We start from the raw sequence: 21,163 nt of genomic DNA, 5'->3' as shown, positions 1-21,163 counted from the left end.
AAAATTAGGACACAGCGTGAACTCGGGGCCATTTGCCTGAGCGAGCAGTGGTCCTTTGCTAGTCCTTGATGAATCCGTCTGCTGATCTCTCTCTCTCTGCGCCCCCGACTCACAACAACACTGACCCCTGACTTAGTGTAATACATGGTAGGTCCATCCATGTTGTCCCAAATTACAATATTTTTTTTATTGCTGAGTACTATTTCATTGTGTATATGTACCAAATCTTTTTTATCTGATTGTCTATCAATGGAGACTTAGGTGCTTCCATATTTTTGCTATTGTAAAAAAGGCAGTAATAAACATAAGGATGCATATATCTTTTTGAATTAATGTTTTTGATTTTTTTTAGATAAATACCCAGAAGTTGAATTGCTGGGTCACAAGGTAGTTCTACTTTTTATTTAGCATTGATTTTAGAGGCAGGAAAGGGGAAAGAGATAAACATTGATTTTCCACTTATTTAGGCATTCTTCATTTGTTTTTTCTTTCAGTTGATTTTAGAGAAAGATCAAGAGAGAAATTATTTGCTGCTTCACCTAGTTGTGCGTTCATTGATTGCCTCTTGTATGTGCTCTGATCTGGGATCAAATTCACAACTTAGGTGCATTGGGATGATGCTTCAACCCAGTGGTAGTCAACCTGGTCTCTACCCCCCACTAGTGGGCGTTCCAGCTTTCATGGTGGGCGGTAGCAGAGCAACCAAAGTATAAATAAAAAGATAGATTTAACTATAGTAACTTGTTTTATAAAGATTTATTCTGCCACACTTAGCAAAAATCTGACATAAAGTACTTGGTAAGTAATTATACGCTTTAACTTGCTGTAACTCTGCTTTATAAATTTTATAAGGTAAAGTTACTTCCCTACTTTATAAATCACCATTACTGTGGAACCAGTGGGCAGTTAGAAAATTTCACTACTAACAGAGATACAAAAGTGGGTGGTAGGTATAAAAAGGTTGACTACCCCTGCTCCAACCAACTGAGCTATATGGCCAGGGTCATTGGTTAATTCTTATATATGTCCTGACTAGGGATTGAACCCAGAATCTTGGCATATCAGAATGACACTGTAACCAACTGAGCTACCTGGCCAAGGCCGTTTTTAATTTTTGAAGAACCTCCACGTTGTTTCTATAGTGGCTGCACAAATGTAGTCTTACCAATAGTGCAGAAGGTCCCCTTTACCCTCATCCTCCCCAATACTTGGTTTTTGCTTTATTGGTGAGAGGCATTTTGACAGATGTGAGGTGTTATCTGATTGTAGTTGAATTTGCATCTCTATGAGGATTAGTTACTTTGAGCATTTTTTTACATGTCTGTTGGCCATATGTATGTCTTTTTTTGGAGAAGTGTCTATTCAGGTCCTCTGCCCATTTTTTACTTGAACTGTTTGACTTTTTTTAGTGTTAAAGTGTATAAGCTTATATAAATTTTGGGTATTAACTATTATCACATGTATCATTGGCAAATATCTTCCCTCACTCAATAGTTTTTCTCTTTGTTTTGAAAATTTTTAGTTTGCCCCGGCCAGTTGGCTCAGAAGATAGAGCGTAAGCCTAGCATACAGGCATCCCAGGTTGGATTCTTGGTCAGGGCACACATGAGAAGTGACCATCTGCTTCTCTCCTTCTCCCCCTTCTCCCCTCTTTCCCTCCTGCGGCCTGTGGCTCAATTTGTCTGAGCATCAGTCCCAGGCGCGAGGATAGCTCAGTTGATTCGAGCATCGGCCCCAGACAGGAGTTGCTGGGTGGATCCTGGTCAAGGTGCATACAGGAGTCTGTCTATCTCACCTCCTTTAACTTAAAAAAAGAAAGAAAGAAAACCTTTACTTTGAGGTAGTCTTGTATGTTTACATTTTCTTTTCTTTTTCTCACAGAGGGGATTGACTAAGAGAGCAAAATTGGGAATCCAGTGTCTAAAGAAGCCTATTAGACCGAGGAAAGAAAGGATTTGATATGCGATGATAGGTGGTTGGAGACTGCAGAGGCTCTGAGTTCAATCTAGGGTGAGACCTCAGATGGTGGGGGTTAAGGCGATGCCCAGATAGACTACGGATTAAGAGTGAAGTGGAGCCTTAGCAGAGAAGACACGATATCACTTCATGGTGAGGAGGTTAAGAAGGGTGGCGTTGTGTCTCCTTGAGGCAGGCAGGGAGGGGCTTCAGAGGAGTAGGTTATTTACATATTGTAAGAGAGTACTAGTTTTGAGATTACATGGTGCTAAATCCTGAGCTAGTGCCTGCCCAAACAGGTGTGGGCTGTTTCTGAACCCCTGGGTTAAGACAGTCCATGTAAGTTTCTGGGCTGTTTAGTGTCCAGGTCAGTTTAAATAAAGGTAAACAGAAAGTAAGAATCAGGGTGTAGAGGAATGGTAAAGAAGGCATTCTTGAGGTCTAGGACCATGAAATGAGTGGTGTTTAAGGGAATGTGTGACAGTAACCTGTAGAGATTAGGGACTACTGGATGGAGGGGAACTACCGCCTCATTGATTAGGTGTAAATCTTGTATGAGCTGATAAGACCCAGAAGGTTTTCGAACAGGAAGGATGAGGGTATTGCAGGGAGAGTCCATGGGGATGAGTAAGCCTTGATTTAAGAGGTGGGTAATTATTGGTTTAAGGCCTTAGAAACAGACACAGTTACACATTAAACAAAGACTTCACATACAAATTATGAATTAAGGAATTTTTTTTTCTTCAATTTTTTTATTTATTTATTCATTTTTAGAGAGGAGAGAGAGAGAGACAGAGAGAGAGAAAGGGGGGAGGAGCTGGAAGCATCAACTCCCATATGTGCCTTGACCAGGCAAGCCCAGGGTTTCGAACCAGCAACCTCAGCATTTCCAGATCAACGCTTTATCCACTGCACCACCACAGGTCAGGCGAATTAAGGAATTTAAATGAGTGTGCTTTACTTGTTTCAATTAAAATTATACTAGAGATACTTTCTGACAAACAAAGAGACAAGACAGATTACTTACACAGCTTAATAGACAACTCTGCCTTTTTAAGCTTTTCGAGATGGCAGGGAGTTGTCAGCATAGAGGGGAGGAAGAGAGAAAGCAGACGGATGGACAGTGTGAACAGCTGGATAGATAGAAGGAGGGTCAGAATTTGCAGGAGGAGCAGGAGGAGGATGAGGTGGTTAAAGTGCTGGTGGTGGTGCCACGTGGTTAGAGGAGTTAAAAAGATTTAGAGCTCTGAGAAGAGGGGAGAGGATGAGGGGGGAAAGGGCATAGCTGTAGCCAAAGCCTGTGGGGAGGGGGAATGGGTTAAATAAGAAAAAGAGACAGAGCCACCCTTCTGTAAGGAGGGAGGAGGGTTTAAAAACACAGTGGAAAAGGGAGGGGCCCCTGGCCCGCAGGGGAGGAGAAAGAAAGACTGGTATTTGTAAGTGAATGAGAAACAGGATCCTGTGAAGGGAGGGGGCTTTCTGGAGGGAAGAGACTTGAGTGGAAGAGGTCCGCAGAGGGACCAGAGAGGGGTCCAAAGAGAGGGGCGCCCCTGGGGGTCAAGCAGGAAGAGGAGAGAGTTGGGAGTCTGTGGAGAAGGAAAGATTAGGAGCGGAGGCTTTAGGTGAGGTTTCTTTGGCCAAAAATGTCCTGTGTGCAGAACAAGCAGCACAGAAATTAAGGACAGGGGCGAAGGTAGAAGGAAGCCTGAATGTAAGGAATCTCTGAGACCTTCCCAGTCCGATGGCAGAAATTGTCAAGATCTCTTTGGATATTATTATCAAAGGTTCCATTCTCTGGCCAATGGGAGTCATTGTCTAATTTATATTGTGGCCAGGCAGTATTAGTGTGTTTTTGTTTTGTTTTGTTTTGTTTTTGGCTTGAAGTCAGATTTTTTAAGAGGCATCCCGAAGGAGTAATCCCAAAGGAGTAGAGGAGTAGTACACAGCCGAGGGGAGCCTGGCTGAACAGTTTGGACTTAGAGGAGCCCACAGTAGAGGAGATTGGTGAGAGAAGGGGTCGTCCCTGCCTTCAGTCACAGTTCCTAGGGGAGAAAATCTCCATAGAAAGAGAGTCTCAGACAGGAGGTCGTCACTCCAAGGCTGAGATCCCAGGATGTCGGAGAGGGGCCTGGCTAGGCACGCCTAGACTTTCGTAGAAGTCTAGTAAAGGAGTAGAGGCAGACCACTCATAGATATGGGGTGCAAAGTCAAACCGTCTGGCCTGACCTGTGGTGGCGCAGTGGATAAAGTGTTGACCTGGAATGCTGAGGTCACCGGTTCAAAACCCTGGGCTTGCCTGGTCAAGGCATATATGGGAGTTGATGCTTCCTGCTCCTCCCCCCTTTCTCTCTCTCTCTCTCTCTCTAACTCTCTCTCCTCTCTAAAATGAATAAATTAAAAAAAAAAAACCCTAAGCTTTAAAAAAAAAAACAACTGTCTGACCAGGAAGAGGTGTTTTGAGAGAGAAATTTGGAGGCCAACCAGGGAAGGGGAAGGAGAAACTCCTTACCTTCTGGTCTGGCAGGGGTTCGGGACAGGGACAGATTGCTGGCCAATCAACCTACAATTACATGTCCAGACAGAATCAGGGAGTAAGCCCAGGACGAGCTGCCGATGCCCATTGCTTCCCTGGTTGTAAGTTTGGACGGCAAAGAGGGATCGTCCAGGCAGTTAGTACCCTGTCCTGGGTTTCGGCACCAAATGTTGGAATCCATGGGAGTCCGAAAGACCAGAGTAACAGGCTTTATTGAAAGAAAGAAAGGAACCCTGCTGGGCACTTCTCCAGGGAGAAGGCACTGGTTACAGACTATGAGGTGAATTTTATAGGGTTTGGGAGAACCTGAGGGGGTACTGAATCAGAAGTTCTGGTATGTTCCCTTCTGCGGTTTTAAGGTTTCAGCTTTCTGGAATGCTCTTTCTTGGGGCAGTTGATCAGCTTCCTGGAACTCTTCTGCCTCAGGGGCGATTTTCCATTAAGTAAGGGTGAGGTCGGGCAGCCAGGCAGAACAACCAAAGAGCAGTTGGAATTTCTGGTAAATTCATGTATCTATCAGTTTGTGTTTGTATAAATCCTTTGTTTAATGTTTAAATGTGTCTGTTTTTAAGGCCTGGCTTGAGTCTTTTGTGTCAAAATTAGAAGCTTCTGACTAAAAAGCAATCTTAAGTGGTTCTCTTTGTTCTCGAATTCTAGCTTCAGGGTGCTCTGTCTGGTTCCTCCCCTGAAGAAATTATTCTCTTCTGTAGGCTTCTTCCCTTCGTTTAGTGTAATAATTAATACCTCTATAGCTAAACACCCTTTTATTCCGGGTGCTAGTTAACTATCTCTCTTATCTTTCTTGTTTTTATTAGACACTAATTTCTGGAGTTTTCTGAAGTAGTTTTAATTTTGTAATTAGCAGCCTTAGCTATTAAATATGGGAGGAGGGGCCAGTTCACAGAAGACCCCATTAGGTTGTCTTTCAAAGCACTTTCAAGAAGCTTATGAAGACAACCGTGGGTATGGAATTAAATGGTCCAAGAGAAGAGTCCTAGTCAGGCCAGATTTAAGTTTACATCAAGAAGAGAATATAAAAAATGCCCCAGGGGCCCTGGCCGGTTGGCTCAGCTTTGCACTCTCTGTGAATCAGAATGGCCTAGTTTTGGGTTTAAGTGGCCATTGATTGGAACCTTTAATCCCCAGATAATAAGGGCAGTCTGGAATATCGTGACTGGGAATCCAGGCTGTCCTGGTCAGTTTCTATACATTGATCAATAGCCAAATTTAACTTTAAATCTGCCACAATGGCCTGACCTGTGGTGGCGCAGTGGATAAAGCGTCGACCTGGAAATGCTGAGGTTGCCGGTTCGAAACCCTGGGCTTGCCTGGTCAAGGCACATATGGGAGTTGATGCTTCCAGCTCCTCCCCCCTTCTCTCTCTTTGTCTCTCCTCTCTCTCTCTCTCTCTCTCTCTCTGTCTCTCCCTCTCCTCTCTAAAATGAATAAATAAATAAAAAATTAAAGAAAAAATGTAAATCTGCCACAATGGCTAAAGGCTTGCTCAATACAGAGAGAGTGCCACGTTTTCCTAGTCAGGCCAGATTTAAGTTTACATCAAGAAGAGAATATAAAAAATGCCCCAGGGGCCCTGGCTGGTTGGCTCAGCGGTAGAGCGTCGACCTAGCGTGCGGAGGACCCGGGTTCGATTCCCGGCCAGGGCACACAGGAGAAGCGCCCATTTGCTTCTCCACCCCTCTGCCGCGCTTTCCTCTCTGTCTCTCTCTTCCCCTCCCGCAGCCGGGGCTCCATTGGAGCAAGGATGGCCCGGGTGCTGGGGATGGCTCTGTGGCCTCTGCCTCGGGCGCTAGAGTGGCTCTGGTCGCAACATGGCGACGCCCAGGATGGGCAGAGCATTGCCCCTGGTGGGCGTGCGGGGTGGATCCCAGATGGGCGCATGCGGGAGTCTGTCTGACTGTCTCTCCCTGTTTCCAGCTTCAGAAAAATAAAAAAAATCAAAAAATGCCCCAGGACTTCCCGTTCTTACAGAGCCTCCTGAGGAAACTGAACTGTCACCCTCCATTATGTTAAAAGCTAGAGCCCCTGAGTCTACACAGCAGCTACAAGAGGAGGCTATAACTTCCACTGCTACATCCCCTCCCCACACCCGGAGTGGATCGGAGTACAGGCAGGGAAGGGATCCTATCCTGCCACTCAGGGAAGCCCCCCCTTTGGGAACTGATCCCGACTATGAGGAACGGCCCTTCCTTCCTTGTGTATGTCCCATTCTCCACCAGTGATCTATATAATTGGAAAAGCCAAAATCCCCCATTATCGGAGAAGCCTCAAGTTCTGATAGGGCTTATAGAATCTGTCCTGAAAACTCATAGACCTACCTGGAAAGACTGCCAGCAACTATTAAATACCCTGTTCACTTCAGAAGAGAGGGGCAGAATTAGACAGGAAGGTGAAAAGGCAGTCCTAGGGCCAAAAGGAGGATCAATAGGGGAAAATAGGGACCGCATCGAAGCGGCTTTCCCCTCCACTAGACCTAAATGGGGTCACAACTCCCAGGAGGAAAAAACCTCATTGGCCGCTTTTCACCAGTATCTTTTTTTTTTTTTTTTTTGTATTTTTCTGAAGCTGGAAACGGGGAGAGACAGTCAGACAGACTCCCGCATGCGCCCAACCGGGATCCACCCGGCACGCCCACCAGGACAACGCTCTGCCCACCAGGGGGCGATGCTCTGCTCCTCCGGGGCGTCGCTCTGTCACGACCAGAGCCACTCTAGCACCTGGGGCAGAGGCCAAGGAGCCATCCCCAGTGCCCGGGCCATCTTTGCTCCAATGGAGCCTTGGCTGCAGGAGGGGAAGAGAGAGACAGAGAGGAAGGAGAGGGGGAGGGGTGGAGAAGCAAATGGGCGCTTCTCCTGTGTGCCCTGGCCGGAAATCGAACCCAGGACTTCTGCATGCCAGGCCAACGCTCTACCACTGAGCCAACCGGCCAGGGCTCACCAGTATCTCTTAGTGGCTGCAGCCACTAAAGCCCACCAACCTCTTGAAGGTTGCTGGAATTATCCAGGATCCGCAGAAATCCCCCGCCGCATTTTTTGAACGCTTTTGTGAAGCATACCGGGTGTATATCCCCATAGACCTGGATGCTGCCAAAAACAGCGTGGCTATTAATTTGGATTTCGTGACTTAGTCAGCCCCAGATATTAAAAAGAAATTTCAAAGCCTAGAAGGGTTTGAGGGCATGAGTAAGTCCCAGTTAATTTCAATAGCTCAGAAAGTTTTTCATAATAGGGAGACAATTGAGGTAAAACAGGATAAAAGGATAGCTGAAGTAGTAGTAGCAGCACTCCAAGAGGCAAACTATTTTAAGGATAAGGGGCCCCATGGGAGCAAAATACAGAACAAGAGGAAGGAAGCGATTCGAGGGGAACTAGGGCTCCCTTGGGAAGAAATCAATGTGCGTATTGCAAGAAAGAAGGACATTGGAAAATTAAATGTCCCATACTAAGAGCAGCCAAGGGAAGTTCTAGGTCCTAAATCTTGAGGACTAAAGGGGCCAAGGCTCATTTTCATTAAACCTCCAGAAGCCTATAGTAACAGCAGAAATAAGGAAGACCCACTGCATTAGCCACAGTAATAAAAATTGTAAAAAGAATTTTCAGGGACTTGCAGGAAAATTGGAAACCTCATAGGCTAAAGCAGCCCACTCTTAAGAGGGTAAATTTGTAAAAATTATATTTTAATCTGTTGCTTTTGTTTTAAGAAATAAAGCTAGACAGCTGCCGAGAGAAGGGAATAAAAATTGGCTTGGCTTTTGGAAATGCTAGGTCCAAATGCCCGCCTGTCCGCGCTACCTCTCTCATGGCAACTGTGTCCCTAAACTGGCTGTGGAGAAAGAGAGAACAGGAGCCCTGGGAAGGTGAGGCGCTGCTTTGGAACTAAGCCCGAAGCCTCACTGCCACTGTCATCTTGCGCTTGGCCAGGCTGGGGTTCAGCTAGCCTCGGGTCATGCAAAAGGGACAGGCACGTCGGAGGCCTCTTCCTCTTCCCCCTTTCCTAAGAACCCTGGTTGGCAAACTGCTACCCGTAAACAGCTAGTGGACCACATAAGGCCTTTTGCCCTTTGAGTATAGCTCTCCAATGGAGTGCCACATGTAGGCGCTGCCTCAGTAGGGAATGTGCCTACCTATATAGTTTAAATTTAAAATTTGGCTCTCAGAAGAAATTTCAGTTATTGTACTGTTAATAATTGGCTCTATTAACTAATAGGTTTTCCAACCACTGGGTTAGGAGTGGTACTTATGGTTCCCCCACTATTGTGGAAAAGTATTTTCCATGTTAGAAATATATATATGTTATTTCAAAGGCCTTTTGTTAATCCTTTTTATTTAAGGTTTTATAGCTCTGTAATATTGAAGTCTTGGTTTAAATATTAGGAACTGTTAATGTCTTTTTATGTAATGTTTAGTTTATTACCATTTTGAAACAATATTGTTCAGTGCTAAGTAATATAAGAAAAGGAGTCATATCCTGGAACTCCTGCAAATCTATTTTTATCATGCTCTTTGTTTGAAATTTCTTTTGAATACTAATGTACTGAGTTATTCAGCAGTGGAGAGACTCTGGAATTCTAAAGGAGACACCAAACTAACCTGTTTCTCTTGTAAGCTTTTGCCCCCTTTTATTTGATCCAGCTAATAACATTGTTTTTGTCTTTTTCCAAGAGTTTATATAAACAGATAAGGACCCTCAAGCCCCTCAGTGAGATCTTCTGAGCATGGCTTTTAAGATCTATAATGACCAACATAATAACAGGAAAGGCAAATAGAGCCCAAAAGAGATTAGGAAAATACCAGTTCTTGGCATATACCCTAAAGGCTCCAGCACCCTGAAGGGGCTTCATAGGATTCCATCAGGGCCCTGCTTCAAGAATGGAAAGGAAGGTCATCGAGCTAAAGCCTGCCAGGCTTCTTGGCCCCACCAGAGGACATGCCTTTGCTGTGGGAGAAAACAGGACATGAGAAGGTAAGCTTCCCCCTTGCTCCACAGAGGGAGGGTTTAGTCTCTTCCAGCCCTAATCCAGCTACCTGTGACCTGACCTTGCCCAGCCTGCTTGCCACAGAAGGCTAAAGGTACCCAAAGTCGTTGGCCCCATCTCATGTCACCATTTACGAGCCTAAGTTATATTTCTTCCAAATAGCAGGTAAACTAATCTAATTTCTTGTAAACACGAGGGCCATTTACTATGCCTTGCTTAATATTCGAGTTTTATTTATCCCTCGAAGATCTCTACTGTGGGTATTGACAGTCTGATTTCTGATACTTTGTTTAATGTATAGTGTCACCTTTATTCCTCTTGTCTCAATGCCCCCATGCCTATTGTAGGCTGGGACCTGCTCCTAATTCCAGTTAAGAGCAGTGGTCATTAGAACTTAGACTCTAGCTGCAAAGTGTAGAAATATGACCACAGTTCCAGTGCCTTATAAACTTTTCCTGGATATATGTGACTCCTGCTCTTTGGGACATTTCTCAGACTAAAGTAAAATTAAGTTACATTTGCAAATAATATGAAGCAGTAGTAGTGTCAACATAGACTTAGTGCAATTACATTAACATGTTAAGAACATTTGTGACTGTAAGAATTTTATTTTGAATCCTATTCTATTGTTAGAACTTTGTTTTTGTTTAATAATCTAATAGGCTTTAGTCACTTTATTGTATTAGGACACTTGGTATAGTATTTGTTAACATTAGCTATTTTAATTTTATTGTTTATTATGTATATATTTCCAGTCTGCCTGAAAATTGGAAAATAGTAATTCAAATTAGTAAGATGCCACCAAAACTAGTGGGGTTTTGGGACCCTTATTGCCAAAGATTTATTCAAAACCAATTAGAAAAAGATTTTGCCAACAGGAAAAGGGTAATTAGAGAAGCCAAACTTAGAATCTATTACAGAAGGCATAATATCTGAGTATTTAATTTGTGTCCAAGTGAATAATAAGCAAAATAAGGAAATTATAAAAAGAAACAGGGGAAAGGAATTTTCCCAGGTAAACATTTAAAAATAGACTAATAAAATAATTGAAAAATAAATAAAAGCTTTTCCTTCTAAAACAGGCTACAGTGACAGTTGTTAGGAAGTTGCTATATAGAATTCTTTCCAGGTTTAGTTTGCCCATTCTAGTATTAGGCCTGCATTTATATCCACAGTCTCAAAGCTGGTAGGAAAGGAATCCAATATTAATTAGGAACTAATTTGACGTTACATTGGGCCCACAGGCCCCAAAGTCTCAGGGCAAGAAAAATGGATAAATCAAATAATAAAGGAAATATAACCACTCCTTCCTTAAGTACTTGCAGAATTTACAGGTTACTCAGCAAACTGTTCAAAAGACTTCTGAGAGGTGATTCCAGTATTGCAAGGAGATCCAGTACATCACCCAAGGACTGACTCTCACATGGACGGGTCCACACACCGTACTCCTGACAACTTTCACTGCTGCCAAGGTAGGATAGTGTGCCCTACTCCAACCACAAACTGGAAGCTGGTTGGTCTACGTACAGCTATAGAATAAAGAAACTCACTAAGGACTCCTTTTTTAATCACACTTTAGGGAAAAGGGAACCTAGGGTAAAATGAAAACCAACTTAATTGTCACTAAAGGTTAAAGGTTTTAAAATTAAGAGTTCTGACTAAAAGTAAATTGTTATAAAAGCCAGTTAATTTTATGTAAGTTGCAAAAGGTTTGTACAGTTTATAGGAAATTAATCAGTAATATTTGTTTCTTTAGTGAACTGTATTGCTATTAATGCTGTCTGTTAAATATCTGTTATATGTTATAAGTTAATATTTCTACAAAATAGCCTTATGCTCTTCAGTAAATTAAGTCAAGGATCTGACTTAGGAAATAAAACCAGTGGAGATTGTTGTAAGGTACCAAAAAGCTAAAAATTTGGATGTGAGGGCGATCTGGCTGCGACATCTGTCACCCCATTGATCACCAGGGTTGATTGGGCTGATCTGGCTGGCGAGGCAGGTGTCCACTTGCTCCCTCACCGCTCCATGTGCATCCCTCCCAAAGCTGCATGCTCGGTCGAAGAGGACAACTTTCCCCAATAAAGGAGAGGACTGTTCTTCGGTCAAGGGTATACAAATAGCTGTGCTCCCCTGCTAGAACCTCCAAACAAGTCTCAAAAAGCTGAAAAATTAATATTGATATTCTGGGAGGAAAGGTCAGGCTTTCCTGTCAGGCCTTCCTGTCCCGTCCTTCCTTTGAGGAGGGGAGGGAGAAGAATGTAGAAGTTTCTTGCTTGCAAGAACAATGGGCCACTTAGTTTTAAATCTAAAATAAAGGTTAACCGAGAAACCACCTTGCATTGATTGTAGTTCCTCCCCCTTCCTGGAATCTTGAGAGTAAAATACCTCTAGGCTAGTGAGGGAAGATGAACCCTGAAAGATTTGTAAACACCTTTGATTGTGTTACCTTGAAAGTCTTAATGTTTCTGTGTATCCCCTGAACAAATGTTGTCAGCTTGTGCCATGACGTGATGCTCTCCCCCGCCCATGTATGATCAAGGGTATGTAAACCGGCCCCTGAGATATATTGGAAACTGCACGATTTGGGTCTGCTGCCCCATGTCAGCCATATGCAGCCAGCATATTTAATAAATCTCCTTCTTTAATAAAACTCTTCAAAATTCATCTGGACTGGGTGTCTCTACATAAACCCGATGGAGTGAGGTACGGTGCCTTTCAGAATCTGGGGTATGGTACTTTATAACATTTCAAGGGGAGTGGGCTCATGATCCCTTTGTCACTCTGAGGACTCCAGGAGGGAATGAAGAGTTAGAATTAGTGTAGGAATTTTTAATTAAGATATGTAAAGATTGTCTCCTAAAGGATCTTAAGGATGGGGAAGAGGAAGTTTTCAGATGTTTTACCCTCTTTGCTGTCTAGCGAGTAGTGGCCTCAGTCCTTCCAGAGAACTATAGTTAGTTACTAACTTTTGCCCCTTTAATCTCTTTTTTGTTTCTTGTTATTCTTTTCAGAGAGGAGGGGTAAGGAGGCCTGACTCTTCCTTTTAAAATACTGTTAACAATTTTTGCAATTCCTTGGCACCTTATCACATCACAACTGGAAAGAATCCTTTCTAGTGTGAAAAGCAACCTTTGCAATAAGGATGGGACAGTTTTGATCCATTCTTCATTAATAAATGTCACAACTATACTCAGAGAAAAATTACATAATTAATTTGGAAGGATTTTAGGAAGGATGTATCTTCATTGAGCATCACAATTCATACTAGATGTTAGAATATAATAAACAGGGCAATGTATTTAACTTTCAGTGAAACATTACTAAACATCAGTCAATATACATCTAAGAGAAAACAAATATATATATATATTATATATATATATATTTTTTGTTGTTGTTGTTGTATTTTTCTGTAGTTGGAAACGGGGAGGCAGTCAAACTCCCGCATGCACCTGACTGGGATCCATCTGGCACGCGCACCAGGGGGCAATGCTCTGCCCATCGGGGCGTTGCTCTGTTGCAACCAGAGCCATTCTAGCGCCTGAGGCAGAGGCCACAGAGCCATCCCCAGCGCCCGGGCCAACCTTGCTCCAATGGAGCCTTGGCTGTGGGAGGGTTAGAGAGAGACAGAGAGGAAGGAGAGGGGGAGGGGTGGAGAAGCAGATGGGAGCTTCTCCTGTGTGCCCTGGCCAGCAATCGAACCCGGGACTCCTGCACACCAGGCTGACGCTTTACCACTGAGCCAACCAGCCAGGGCCTTAAATATATTATGTGTGTGGCCAAGATCTTATCCAAAATTGAATCCTTATAGGATCAACAAAATATTGGTTTTGTAAAAAAAAAAAATCATACAGATTTTAGGAGTAATCATGTCCTTAAGACAAACACAAGGAAAAAGGAAAGGCTATAATGAATGAGAGCAAGGGAGAGGGGAGCCCAGGCCACAGTCCTGCCTTCCCAGTCTGAGCTCCATTCATCCCTCCATTCCGCTTGCTCGCCCACAGTTCTGGTCAGTTTGCCCTTCCCGCCCATTGCGTAAGCGCTCACGCCCTGGCCCGCCCAGCTTTTGAGGTGGTGCGCATGCGCAGATTTTTACAGACCCGGAAGCGGCTGTGAAGAAACAGAGGTCACGGGGCATTCTCGGATGACCATCTTTCTGGATTAAACTAGATGTCCCGCCACATTCCTACCCACGTGAACCCTCAGGGTCACTTCAGACTTTGAAATTCCGGCTCTCGAGCCTCCTACAGCGGTGAGTGCGCGGTCCCCGTGACACGCTGCCGTACAGAGGCTCCGTGTTGTTTTCCGGGGAGAGTCTGTGGCCCTTTCGCCAGGGTGGTCACCTCCCGCCTGGGACGCTGGACACTGCCTGCCGCCGGGTCTCCTGCGTGTCACCTTCCCGGGGCTCGCGCCATTTAAAATGTTAGGATGTAGAGACTCAGACCCTTTGTGCGCCATCCTGCCTTCCCCCCTCCCGCCCAGCCTGGGGACCTGCGGGCCACCTCCTGAGACCCCCCCCCCCCCATTTAATAAGAGGCCCAGGAACAGCACACTCTCCGTGGGGCGGGGATTCGGGCAAGAATGAGGGTCCCCAGAAGAGCCCCCGGCCCCGTGCGGGGAGGCTGCGTGGGAGCGGCGACAGCGAAGGGGCCCCGGGGAAGCGCAGAGCGGGGCTGGGAGGGGTCAGGGGACAGAGAGACACGGGAAGGGAGGAGAGGTCAGTGAGGGGCCATGAAAAGACGGCAACGTGGGGGTGCGGGGGGGGGGGGACGGGACGGGACCGCGACGGGGAGAGTGACAGTAACCCAGGAGAGGAGCGCGAGGGGAAGAAAGGGGAGAAACCCCCGAACAGAGGGAGGAGCCGGGAGAGAAGGGCGCAGGGAGGGGGCTGGGGAGCAGAAGTGGGGGCGCAGGACGGGGCACTTCAGAAAGAGGGAGTGGCTCAGAGGAGGAGAGCTGAGGGGGCGAGTAGGGACAGAAAGGGGGTTTAGGGATGAGGCGGGGGGGGGGGGGGGGCGCGGGGGCAGGGAAGACGAACGGGACGCAGGCATGGGCGGGAGGAAGAAACAGACCTGTATAGAGATGGGAGCCCTCAGATCAGGAAGATAGAGCAACTAAAGGTGAATTAAGTTTCAAGAGTTTCAGGGAACAGGTGTAGGGACAGGAATAGAGAAAAGGGAGAAAGAGCAGGTGAGGGGGGAATGACAGGGAAGGACGACGGTGCAGAGAAGCAGGGAAAAGAGAAACAGATCCACAGACAGAAGTACATACAAACGGGAAGAAGGGGAACCCCCGGTTTGCTGAGTGGGGAGCTGATGAATGTGCATGATTAAATGGTGACACATTGGCTTGTAGCTTTATAACCTATTTAACAGTTGCCAAAGTTGTTTCAGTTCAAACTATTTGAATGAGAATTACAAATGTTCAGTTTATAAGGTTTGTGAATTTTATAATTATTTCAAGTGAAATCCATATTAACTCAGAATTGAGAGACTTGTCTGTCAGTCTTGGGTTCCTTTTTGTTCCCTGGGATGGCAAGAGGAAGGTAACCTATGACAAGAAATGACTGAATATGTCACTAAGGGATGCTTTTTAAAGGAATGTTAAAAGCATTGCCTCATTTTTTTTTTTTTATTTTTTGTCTAATGCGTTTAGATTTTTTCTTATACATCTCACATTTAATTCACTTTTTAAAACATTGAGATAACTTAGTCTGTTGAATATCTGCTTATCTGTAAATAGTCATTAACTGGGAAATAACTTGGTGATATCTCATAACCATACCTTTTCTAAAAATAAAGCAGTTTGAACATTAAAAATATTGTGCCCAGTTTAGATTCTGAGCCCTGCATCCTTTCTGGTGGTTATCATAGGTTGAAGCATCCATTGGTACTTAGTAAACAATAGTAGTATATTTCAGTATACACTTGGTAAGTATGGCTATGATCTTAACAGAGAACCTGGTTTCATGAGTTAATCTGATGTTCACCAACTTTTTCCTTCCCTTCCTGTAATTTGTTGAAGTAGGGACTGTGAGCCACCAAGGAGCTGTTCCCCTCAAGTCCCTCTTGTCCACTCTGAAAATATTGAAGGATGGACTGGATTGACATGAAACTTGATTGTTACAAGCTATCTCTTTTTGTGTGTGTGTATGACAGAGACACAGAGAGTGACAGATAGGGACAGACAGGAAGGAAGACATATGAGAAGCATCAGTTCTTTGTTGTGACACCTTAGTTGTTCATTGATTGCTTTCTCATATGTGCCTTGACAGTGGGGGGGGGACAGCTACAGCAGGCTTCAAGGCAGCGACCATGGAGTCATGTCTATGATCCCTCACTCAATCTGGTGAGCCCGCACTCAGGCTGGCGACCTCAGAGTTTCGAACCTGGGTCCTCTTCATCCCAGTCCGACGCTCTATCCACTGTGCCACCACCTGGTCAGGCATAAACTACCTCTTCATTGTGTAATTTTATGAGGTTTTTTTTATAGCTAACCTTTTTTTTTTTTTTTAAGTTTTCAGCATGAAAATGAGTGTTCATCATTTTATGTTTCTTTGCATAATTCTCTGTAATTTCCTGGAAAAGAATCAGGAATTCTGCCCAGGGAGTCTGTCGTAGAAGTTCCTGCTCCAAGTACTCAGTTTTGCAGATGTCTGAGGGGTGCTGTGTCTGATCCCCATCAGCCAGTGCTGCTGAAAACAGCTCTGGGGGAGCAATGCAGGCACCGCAGGGACTTAGATAAAGATGCCGTATCCTGGGCCCCACTGCAGACCTGCAGAACCACAGCTTAGAGTGGAGCCCTCATCATCCCCATGGGATCTGCATGCTCATGAAAGCTGAAACTGTTCCCCTTTGGGTTTCGATTAGAATTGCATGAGTTTTAAGAAATGACATCACCTATGCTCTTCCCCAGAGTTGGACAACTGGTTAGGGTAGAGCATCTTTGTTTTAATGAGGTGCTCCAGGTGATTCTAAACAAAGCCCAGGGATTAGCAGGAAGGTTCTGATGCATTAGTGGTTTTTGTTTGTATTTTGTTTGTTTGGTTTGGTTTTTGTTTTTTAGAGAGAGAGACAGGAAGGGAGAGAAATGAGAAGCATCGTACTTGGGTCACTTTTGTTGTTCATTGATTGCTTCTCATACATGCCTTATTGGGAGTGGGTGACAGCCGAGTCAGTGACCCCTTGCTCAATCCAGTGACCTTGAGCTTCAAGCCAGTGACGTTGGGGCTCAGGCCAGTGACCATGAGAGCATGTCTGTAATCCCATGCTCAAGCCAGCAACGTGGGGCTTTCGAACCTGGGTACTCAGTGTCCCAGGTTGACCCCCCATCCTCTGCGCCACCACCAGTCAGGCTGTTTAGTTTTATATGAGAAATTTTATTTAGAAAGTCTCAAAGGTAGAAGTGGACTAAGAAAATAAGTTATAGAGGCAAAAGAAGGGCTCTTAGAGTATAGGAGAGAAATGGCAAAGGTAAAGGTAACACAGACTGGGGGCCTGGGAAAGATGAGGGGGATGGGAAGGGCCCACCCAGGATGCATTTGTGAATTGGGAGCAGGCTTTTGTCAGGGCAGGTGATAGGATTTTGTGTTGTTTTTGTTGTTGTTGTTGTTTTGTTTTTTACAGAGACAGAGAGAGAGTCAGAGAGAGGGATAGACAGGGATAAACAGACAGAAACGGAGAGATGAGAAGCATCAACCATTAGTTTTTCATTGCGCATTGCGACACCTTAGTTGTTCATTGATTGCCTTCTCATATGTGCCTTGATGGCGGCCTTCAGCAGACCGAGCAACCTCTTGCTGGAGCCAGCGACCTTGGGTCCATGCTGGTGAGCTTTTGCTCAAACCAAATGAGCCTGCACTCAAGCTGGCGACCTTAGGGTCTCGAACCTGGGTCCTTCCGCATCCCAGTCCGACGCTCTATCCACTGCGCCACCAACTGGTCAGGATGTGTTGGGTTTTGGGGTTCAGGAGAGCAGTGCCCGTTCTCATTGCTGTAGGTGTTTGTGGAACTCTCTGGGAGGGGAGAGTGCCTGAAAATGGAATAGAAAAACTCAGTTTGTTCTTTCTGTAGGAGTTTATTTGTCCTGACTCCATTGAGGAAGGACAGGAGAGGGTGTCTTCTTCAGCCTTTCCAGGTCCTTCTGTCTGTGACTGAGGTGGAAGTGGATAGAGGGGCTGTGTGGACACCTGTGGCAGCACATTCTCAAAATGCAGACTTGACTCCTCAACATATTGTCGCCTGAGAAAACAAGCAGGAGCAGGACCAGGACAGAATGGCTGCTTCTCAGGTAAGCGATGTGTCCTGGGCAGAGGCTGTGTTTGCTTTTCCTCCTAACTTCAGTGGGTTTAGGACCCACAACTTTGAATTCTCTACTTTTGAGGTTCCTGCCTAGCGAGGATGTTTTTACCTTGTGGTTTTGTCTTTATTTTTACAGAGATAGAGTCAGAGAGAGGAACAGATAGGGACAGACAGACAGGAAGGGAAAGAGATGAGAAGCATCAGTTCTTCGTTGCAGCATCTTAGTTGTTCGTTGATTGCTTATTCATTGATTGCTTTCTCTGATTGGGAGACTACAGCAGAGCGAGTGACCCCTTTCTTGTTCAAGCCAGCAACCTTTGGCCTCAAGCCAGCTACCATGGGGACATGTCTATGAGACCACACTCAAGCCAGTGACCTCGGGGTTTCAAAGCTAGGTCCTCCGTTTCCCAGTCCTACACTCTATCCACTACTCCACTGCCTGGTCAGGCTTACCTTATTTACCTATTTTCTCTTCTTATGATTGTCACAATCAGCAGCTTGTATATTTCTCTTCTTACCCCCAGAGCCTTCTGTGTGTTCTCTCTATATGGGCTCCCTGAGGGCATGAACAATTCCTGTCTGGAATTAATGACCTTCCACTACTGGAAACATCCCCTCTGTGACAGATCAACCTGGGAGGGCACTGTGTCCACCATCCCTGTGGGGATGGTCAGAGGCTCAGTCATCAGTAAAGAAGGGAGTGTAGGCTTTAGGTTCATGTGGCTGCAGCGTCAGCTCTGGGGGTCAGGATTAAGGAAATGCACCTTTTACTAGTCAGAATACCTCTGAAAATTATGACAAAGAAGAGTAGTTAGCAGAGATTTACTAACTAGATTTATAATAAAGACTTGCTATTTGGTTCTTTATTTACTAAAAAAAATTTAGCTCAAAGTCAGTTTTTAAGTTTATTTCAAGATTTTATTTATTGATTTTATATAGAGAGGAGAAAGTGGGATGGGGAGCTAGAAGTGTCAATTCATAGTTGCTTCACTCTATTTGTTCATTCATTGCTTGTGGAGTGTGCCTTGATGGAGCAAGCCCAATGTTTCCAACTGGCAACTACAACATTCCAGGTCCAAACTATCCAGGGTGCCACCACAGGCCAGGCTTTTAAAATTGATTTTTAAGAATAGGTTAGGGAGAGAGAGAAAGAGAAATATCTATGTTTTACCACTTATTTATGGATGCATTGCTTGATTCTTGCATGTGCCCTGACCGGGGATCAACTCCTCGCAACCTTGGTATATGGAGATGATGCTATAATCAATGAGGACTAGGCCAGAACAAGAGTTCTTATCTATCTGTTTTTAGAGGGAGAGAGATAGAAAGAGGTGTGGGAGGAGCGGGAAGCATCAACTCATAGTTGCTTCTCGTGTGTGCCTTGTCTGGGTTTTGATCCAGTGACCTCAGCACTCTAGGTCAATGCTTTTACCACTGCAGCACCACAGGTCAGGCAAGACTTGCTATTTAAATTCACTATTAGAGTACAGAACATGGGAGGTATGTGTGGCTTGACATTTGCAAAATTAATTTTTTTGAGGTCAGATTTCAAGTAATGGTTGCTTTTTTATTTTATTTTATATTTTTGGATTTTTCTGAAGTGAGAAGTGGGGAGACAGAGAGACAGACTCCTGCATGCACCTGACTGGGATCCATCCGGCAAGCCCACTAGGGGACGATGTTCTGCCCATCTGGGGCATTGCTCAACTAGAGCCATTCTAGTGCCCTGAGGTGGAGGCCATGGAGCCATCCTCAGCACCCAGGCCAACTTTGCTCCCATGGAGCCTTGGCTGCAGGAGGGGAAGAGAGAGACAGAGAGGAAGGAGAGGGGTAGGGGTGGGGTGGAGAAGCAGGTGGGCGCTTCTCCTGTGTGCCCTGGCTGGGTATCGAACCCAGGATCTCCACACGCTGGGCTAATGATCTACCATCGAGTGAACCTGCCAGAGCTATCTAGAAAACTTAGTCAATGTATGAAATGTTTCTTATGTTTTATTTATTTTTAATTTTTTAAGACTTTATTCATTTTAGAGAGGAGAGAGAGAGGGAGGGGGTGGAGGATCAGGAAGCATCAACTCCTATATGTACCTTGTCCAGGCAAGCCCAGAGTTTCAAACCAGCAACCTCAGAATTCCATGTTGATGCTTTATCCATCACAACACCACAGGTCAGGTCTACTTGCGTTTTCTTTATCTATGCTATTCAGAAGTATGGCACATGGATGGAGACATTGGTGTCACTAGTGAAAAATAGGTCCTGTCCCAGAACTCCTGAGTGAGAATCAGCTGTTTTAGAAAACTAAAATCCATTGTTTTCCAGTCAAAATTTAATAAGTATTTTCAAATCGACCTCACCATGATTTTTGTAGCTAAGAAATATACACAGTTGCCTGACCAGGCAGTGGTGCAGCGGATAGAGCATTGGCCTGGGACACTGAGGACCCAGGTTTGAAACCCCAAGGTCGCCGGCTTGAGCGTGGGATTATAGGCATGATTGTATGGTTACTGGCTTGAGTCCAAAAGTCACTAGCTTGAGCCCAAGGTCCCTGGCTTGAACAAGGGGTCTCTAGCTCAGCTGTAGCCCCTGTGGTCAAGGCACATATGAGAAAGCAATCAATGAACAACTAAGGAGCCGCAACGAAGAATTGATGCTTCTCATCTCTCTACCGTCTCATCTATCCCTGTCTGTCTCTTTCTCTCTAAAAAAAAAGAAATATACTGAGGTTGCCGGTTCGAAACCCTGGGCTTGCCTGGTCAAGGCACATATGGGAGTTGATGCTTCCAGCTCCTCCCGTCTGTCTGTGTCTGTCTGTCTGTCTCTCTCTCTCTGTCTCTCTCTCTCCCTCTCTCTCTCCTCTCTAAAATGAATAAGTAAAAAATAAAAAATAGAAAAAAAAAAAAGAAATACACATCATTAATCCTCAATTGTACAAATACAATACTCCAAGATCGGTATACCTGTATCAATGTCTTAATTTTAAAGCTTATTTTTCTAAGAAGTGAAGTCTGCACAGTGCATTTGTAGACACATATCATCCTCATTTCTCAGTGTTAGAAAATACATAGAGGAGGCCTGGCCTGTGGTGGCGCAGTGGATAAAACATCGACCTGGAACGCTGAGGTCGCCGGTTTGAAACCCTGGGCTTGCCTGGTCAAGGCACATATGGGAGTTGATGCTTCCTGCTCCTCTCTGCCTTCTCTCTCTCTTTCTTTCTCTCTGTCTCTGTCTCTTCTCTCTGAAATGAATAAATAAATAAAAAATACATAGAGGATATTGCTAAGTCAAAATGATCTTACTAGATAATTCAGGATACTCTCCCTTGGTCAAAACCATTTCTAACACTGTTTTTATACTGAGTGACATCATGAACACTGCCTCTGC

At 44.8% G+C, this 21,163-nt stretch overlaps 1 protein-coding gene across 4 annotated transcripts in view; it reads left to right on the top strand.

Annotated features, from left to right (window-relative positions):
• Positions 1–21,163, top strand: part of LOC136399232 (zinc finger protein 420-like) — a 96,568-nt gene that overhangs the window by 25,943 nt on the left and 49,462 nt on the right. For 2 of the 4 annotated variants that reach the window (XM_066374229.1, XM_066374228.1), the window contains exons 1-2: positions 13,599–13,737; positions 17,558–17,774. The exons of 1 other annotated variant lie outside the window; for it this stretch is intronic. In XM_066374229.1, coding sequence (XP_066230326.1) covers positions 17,760–17,774 — 15 coding nt within the window. In that variant the 5' untranslated portion in view covers positions 13,599–13,737; positions 17,558–17,759. Of the gene's footprint in view, positions 1–13,598; positions 13,738–17,557; positions 17,775–21,163 lie in introns of those variants that run through there. One more of the 4 variants, XM_066374226.1, reaches the window with a different exon arrangement.

Source organism: Saccopteryx leptura, chromosome 3 (genome assembly GCF_036850995.1).
Source record: "Saccopteryx leptura isolate mSacLep1 chromosome 3, mSacLep1_pri_phased_curated, whole genome shotgun sequence".
NCBI classification, from domain to species: Eukaryota; Metazoa; Chordata; class Mammalia; order Chiroptera; family Emballonuridae; genus Saccopteryx; species Saccopteryx leptura.
Note: the sequence above shows the minus strand (reverse complement) of the source record. Positions and strands in the feature narration are given on the sequence as shown.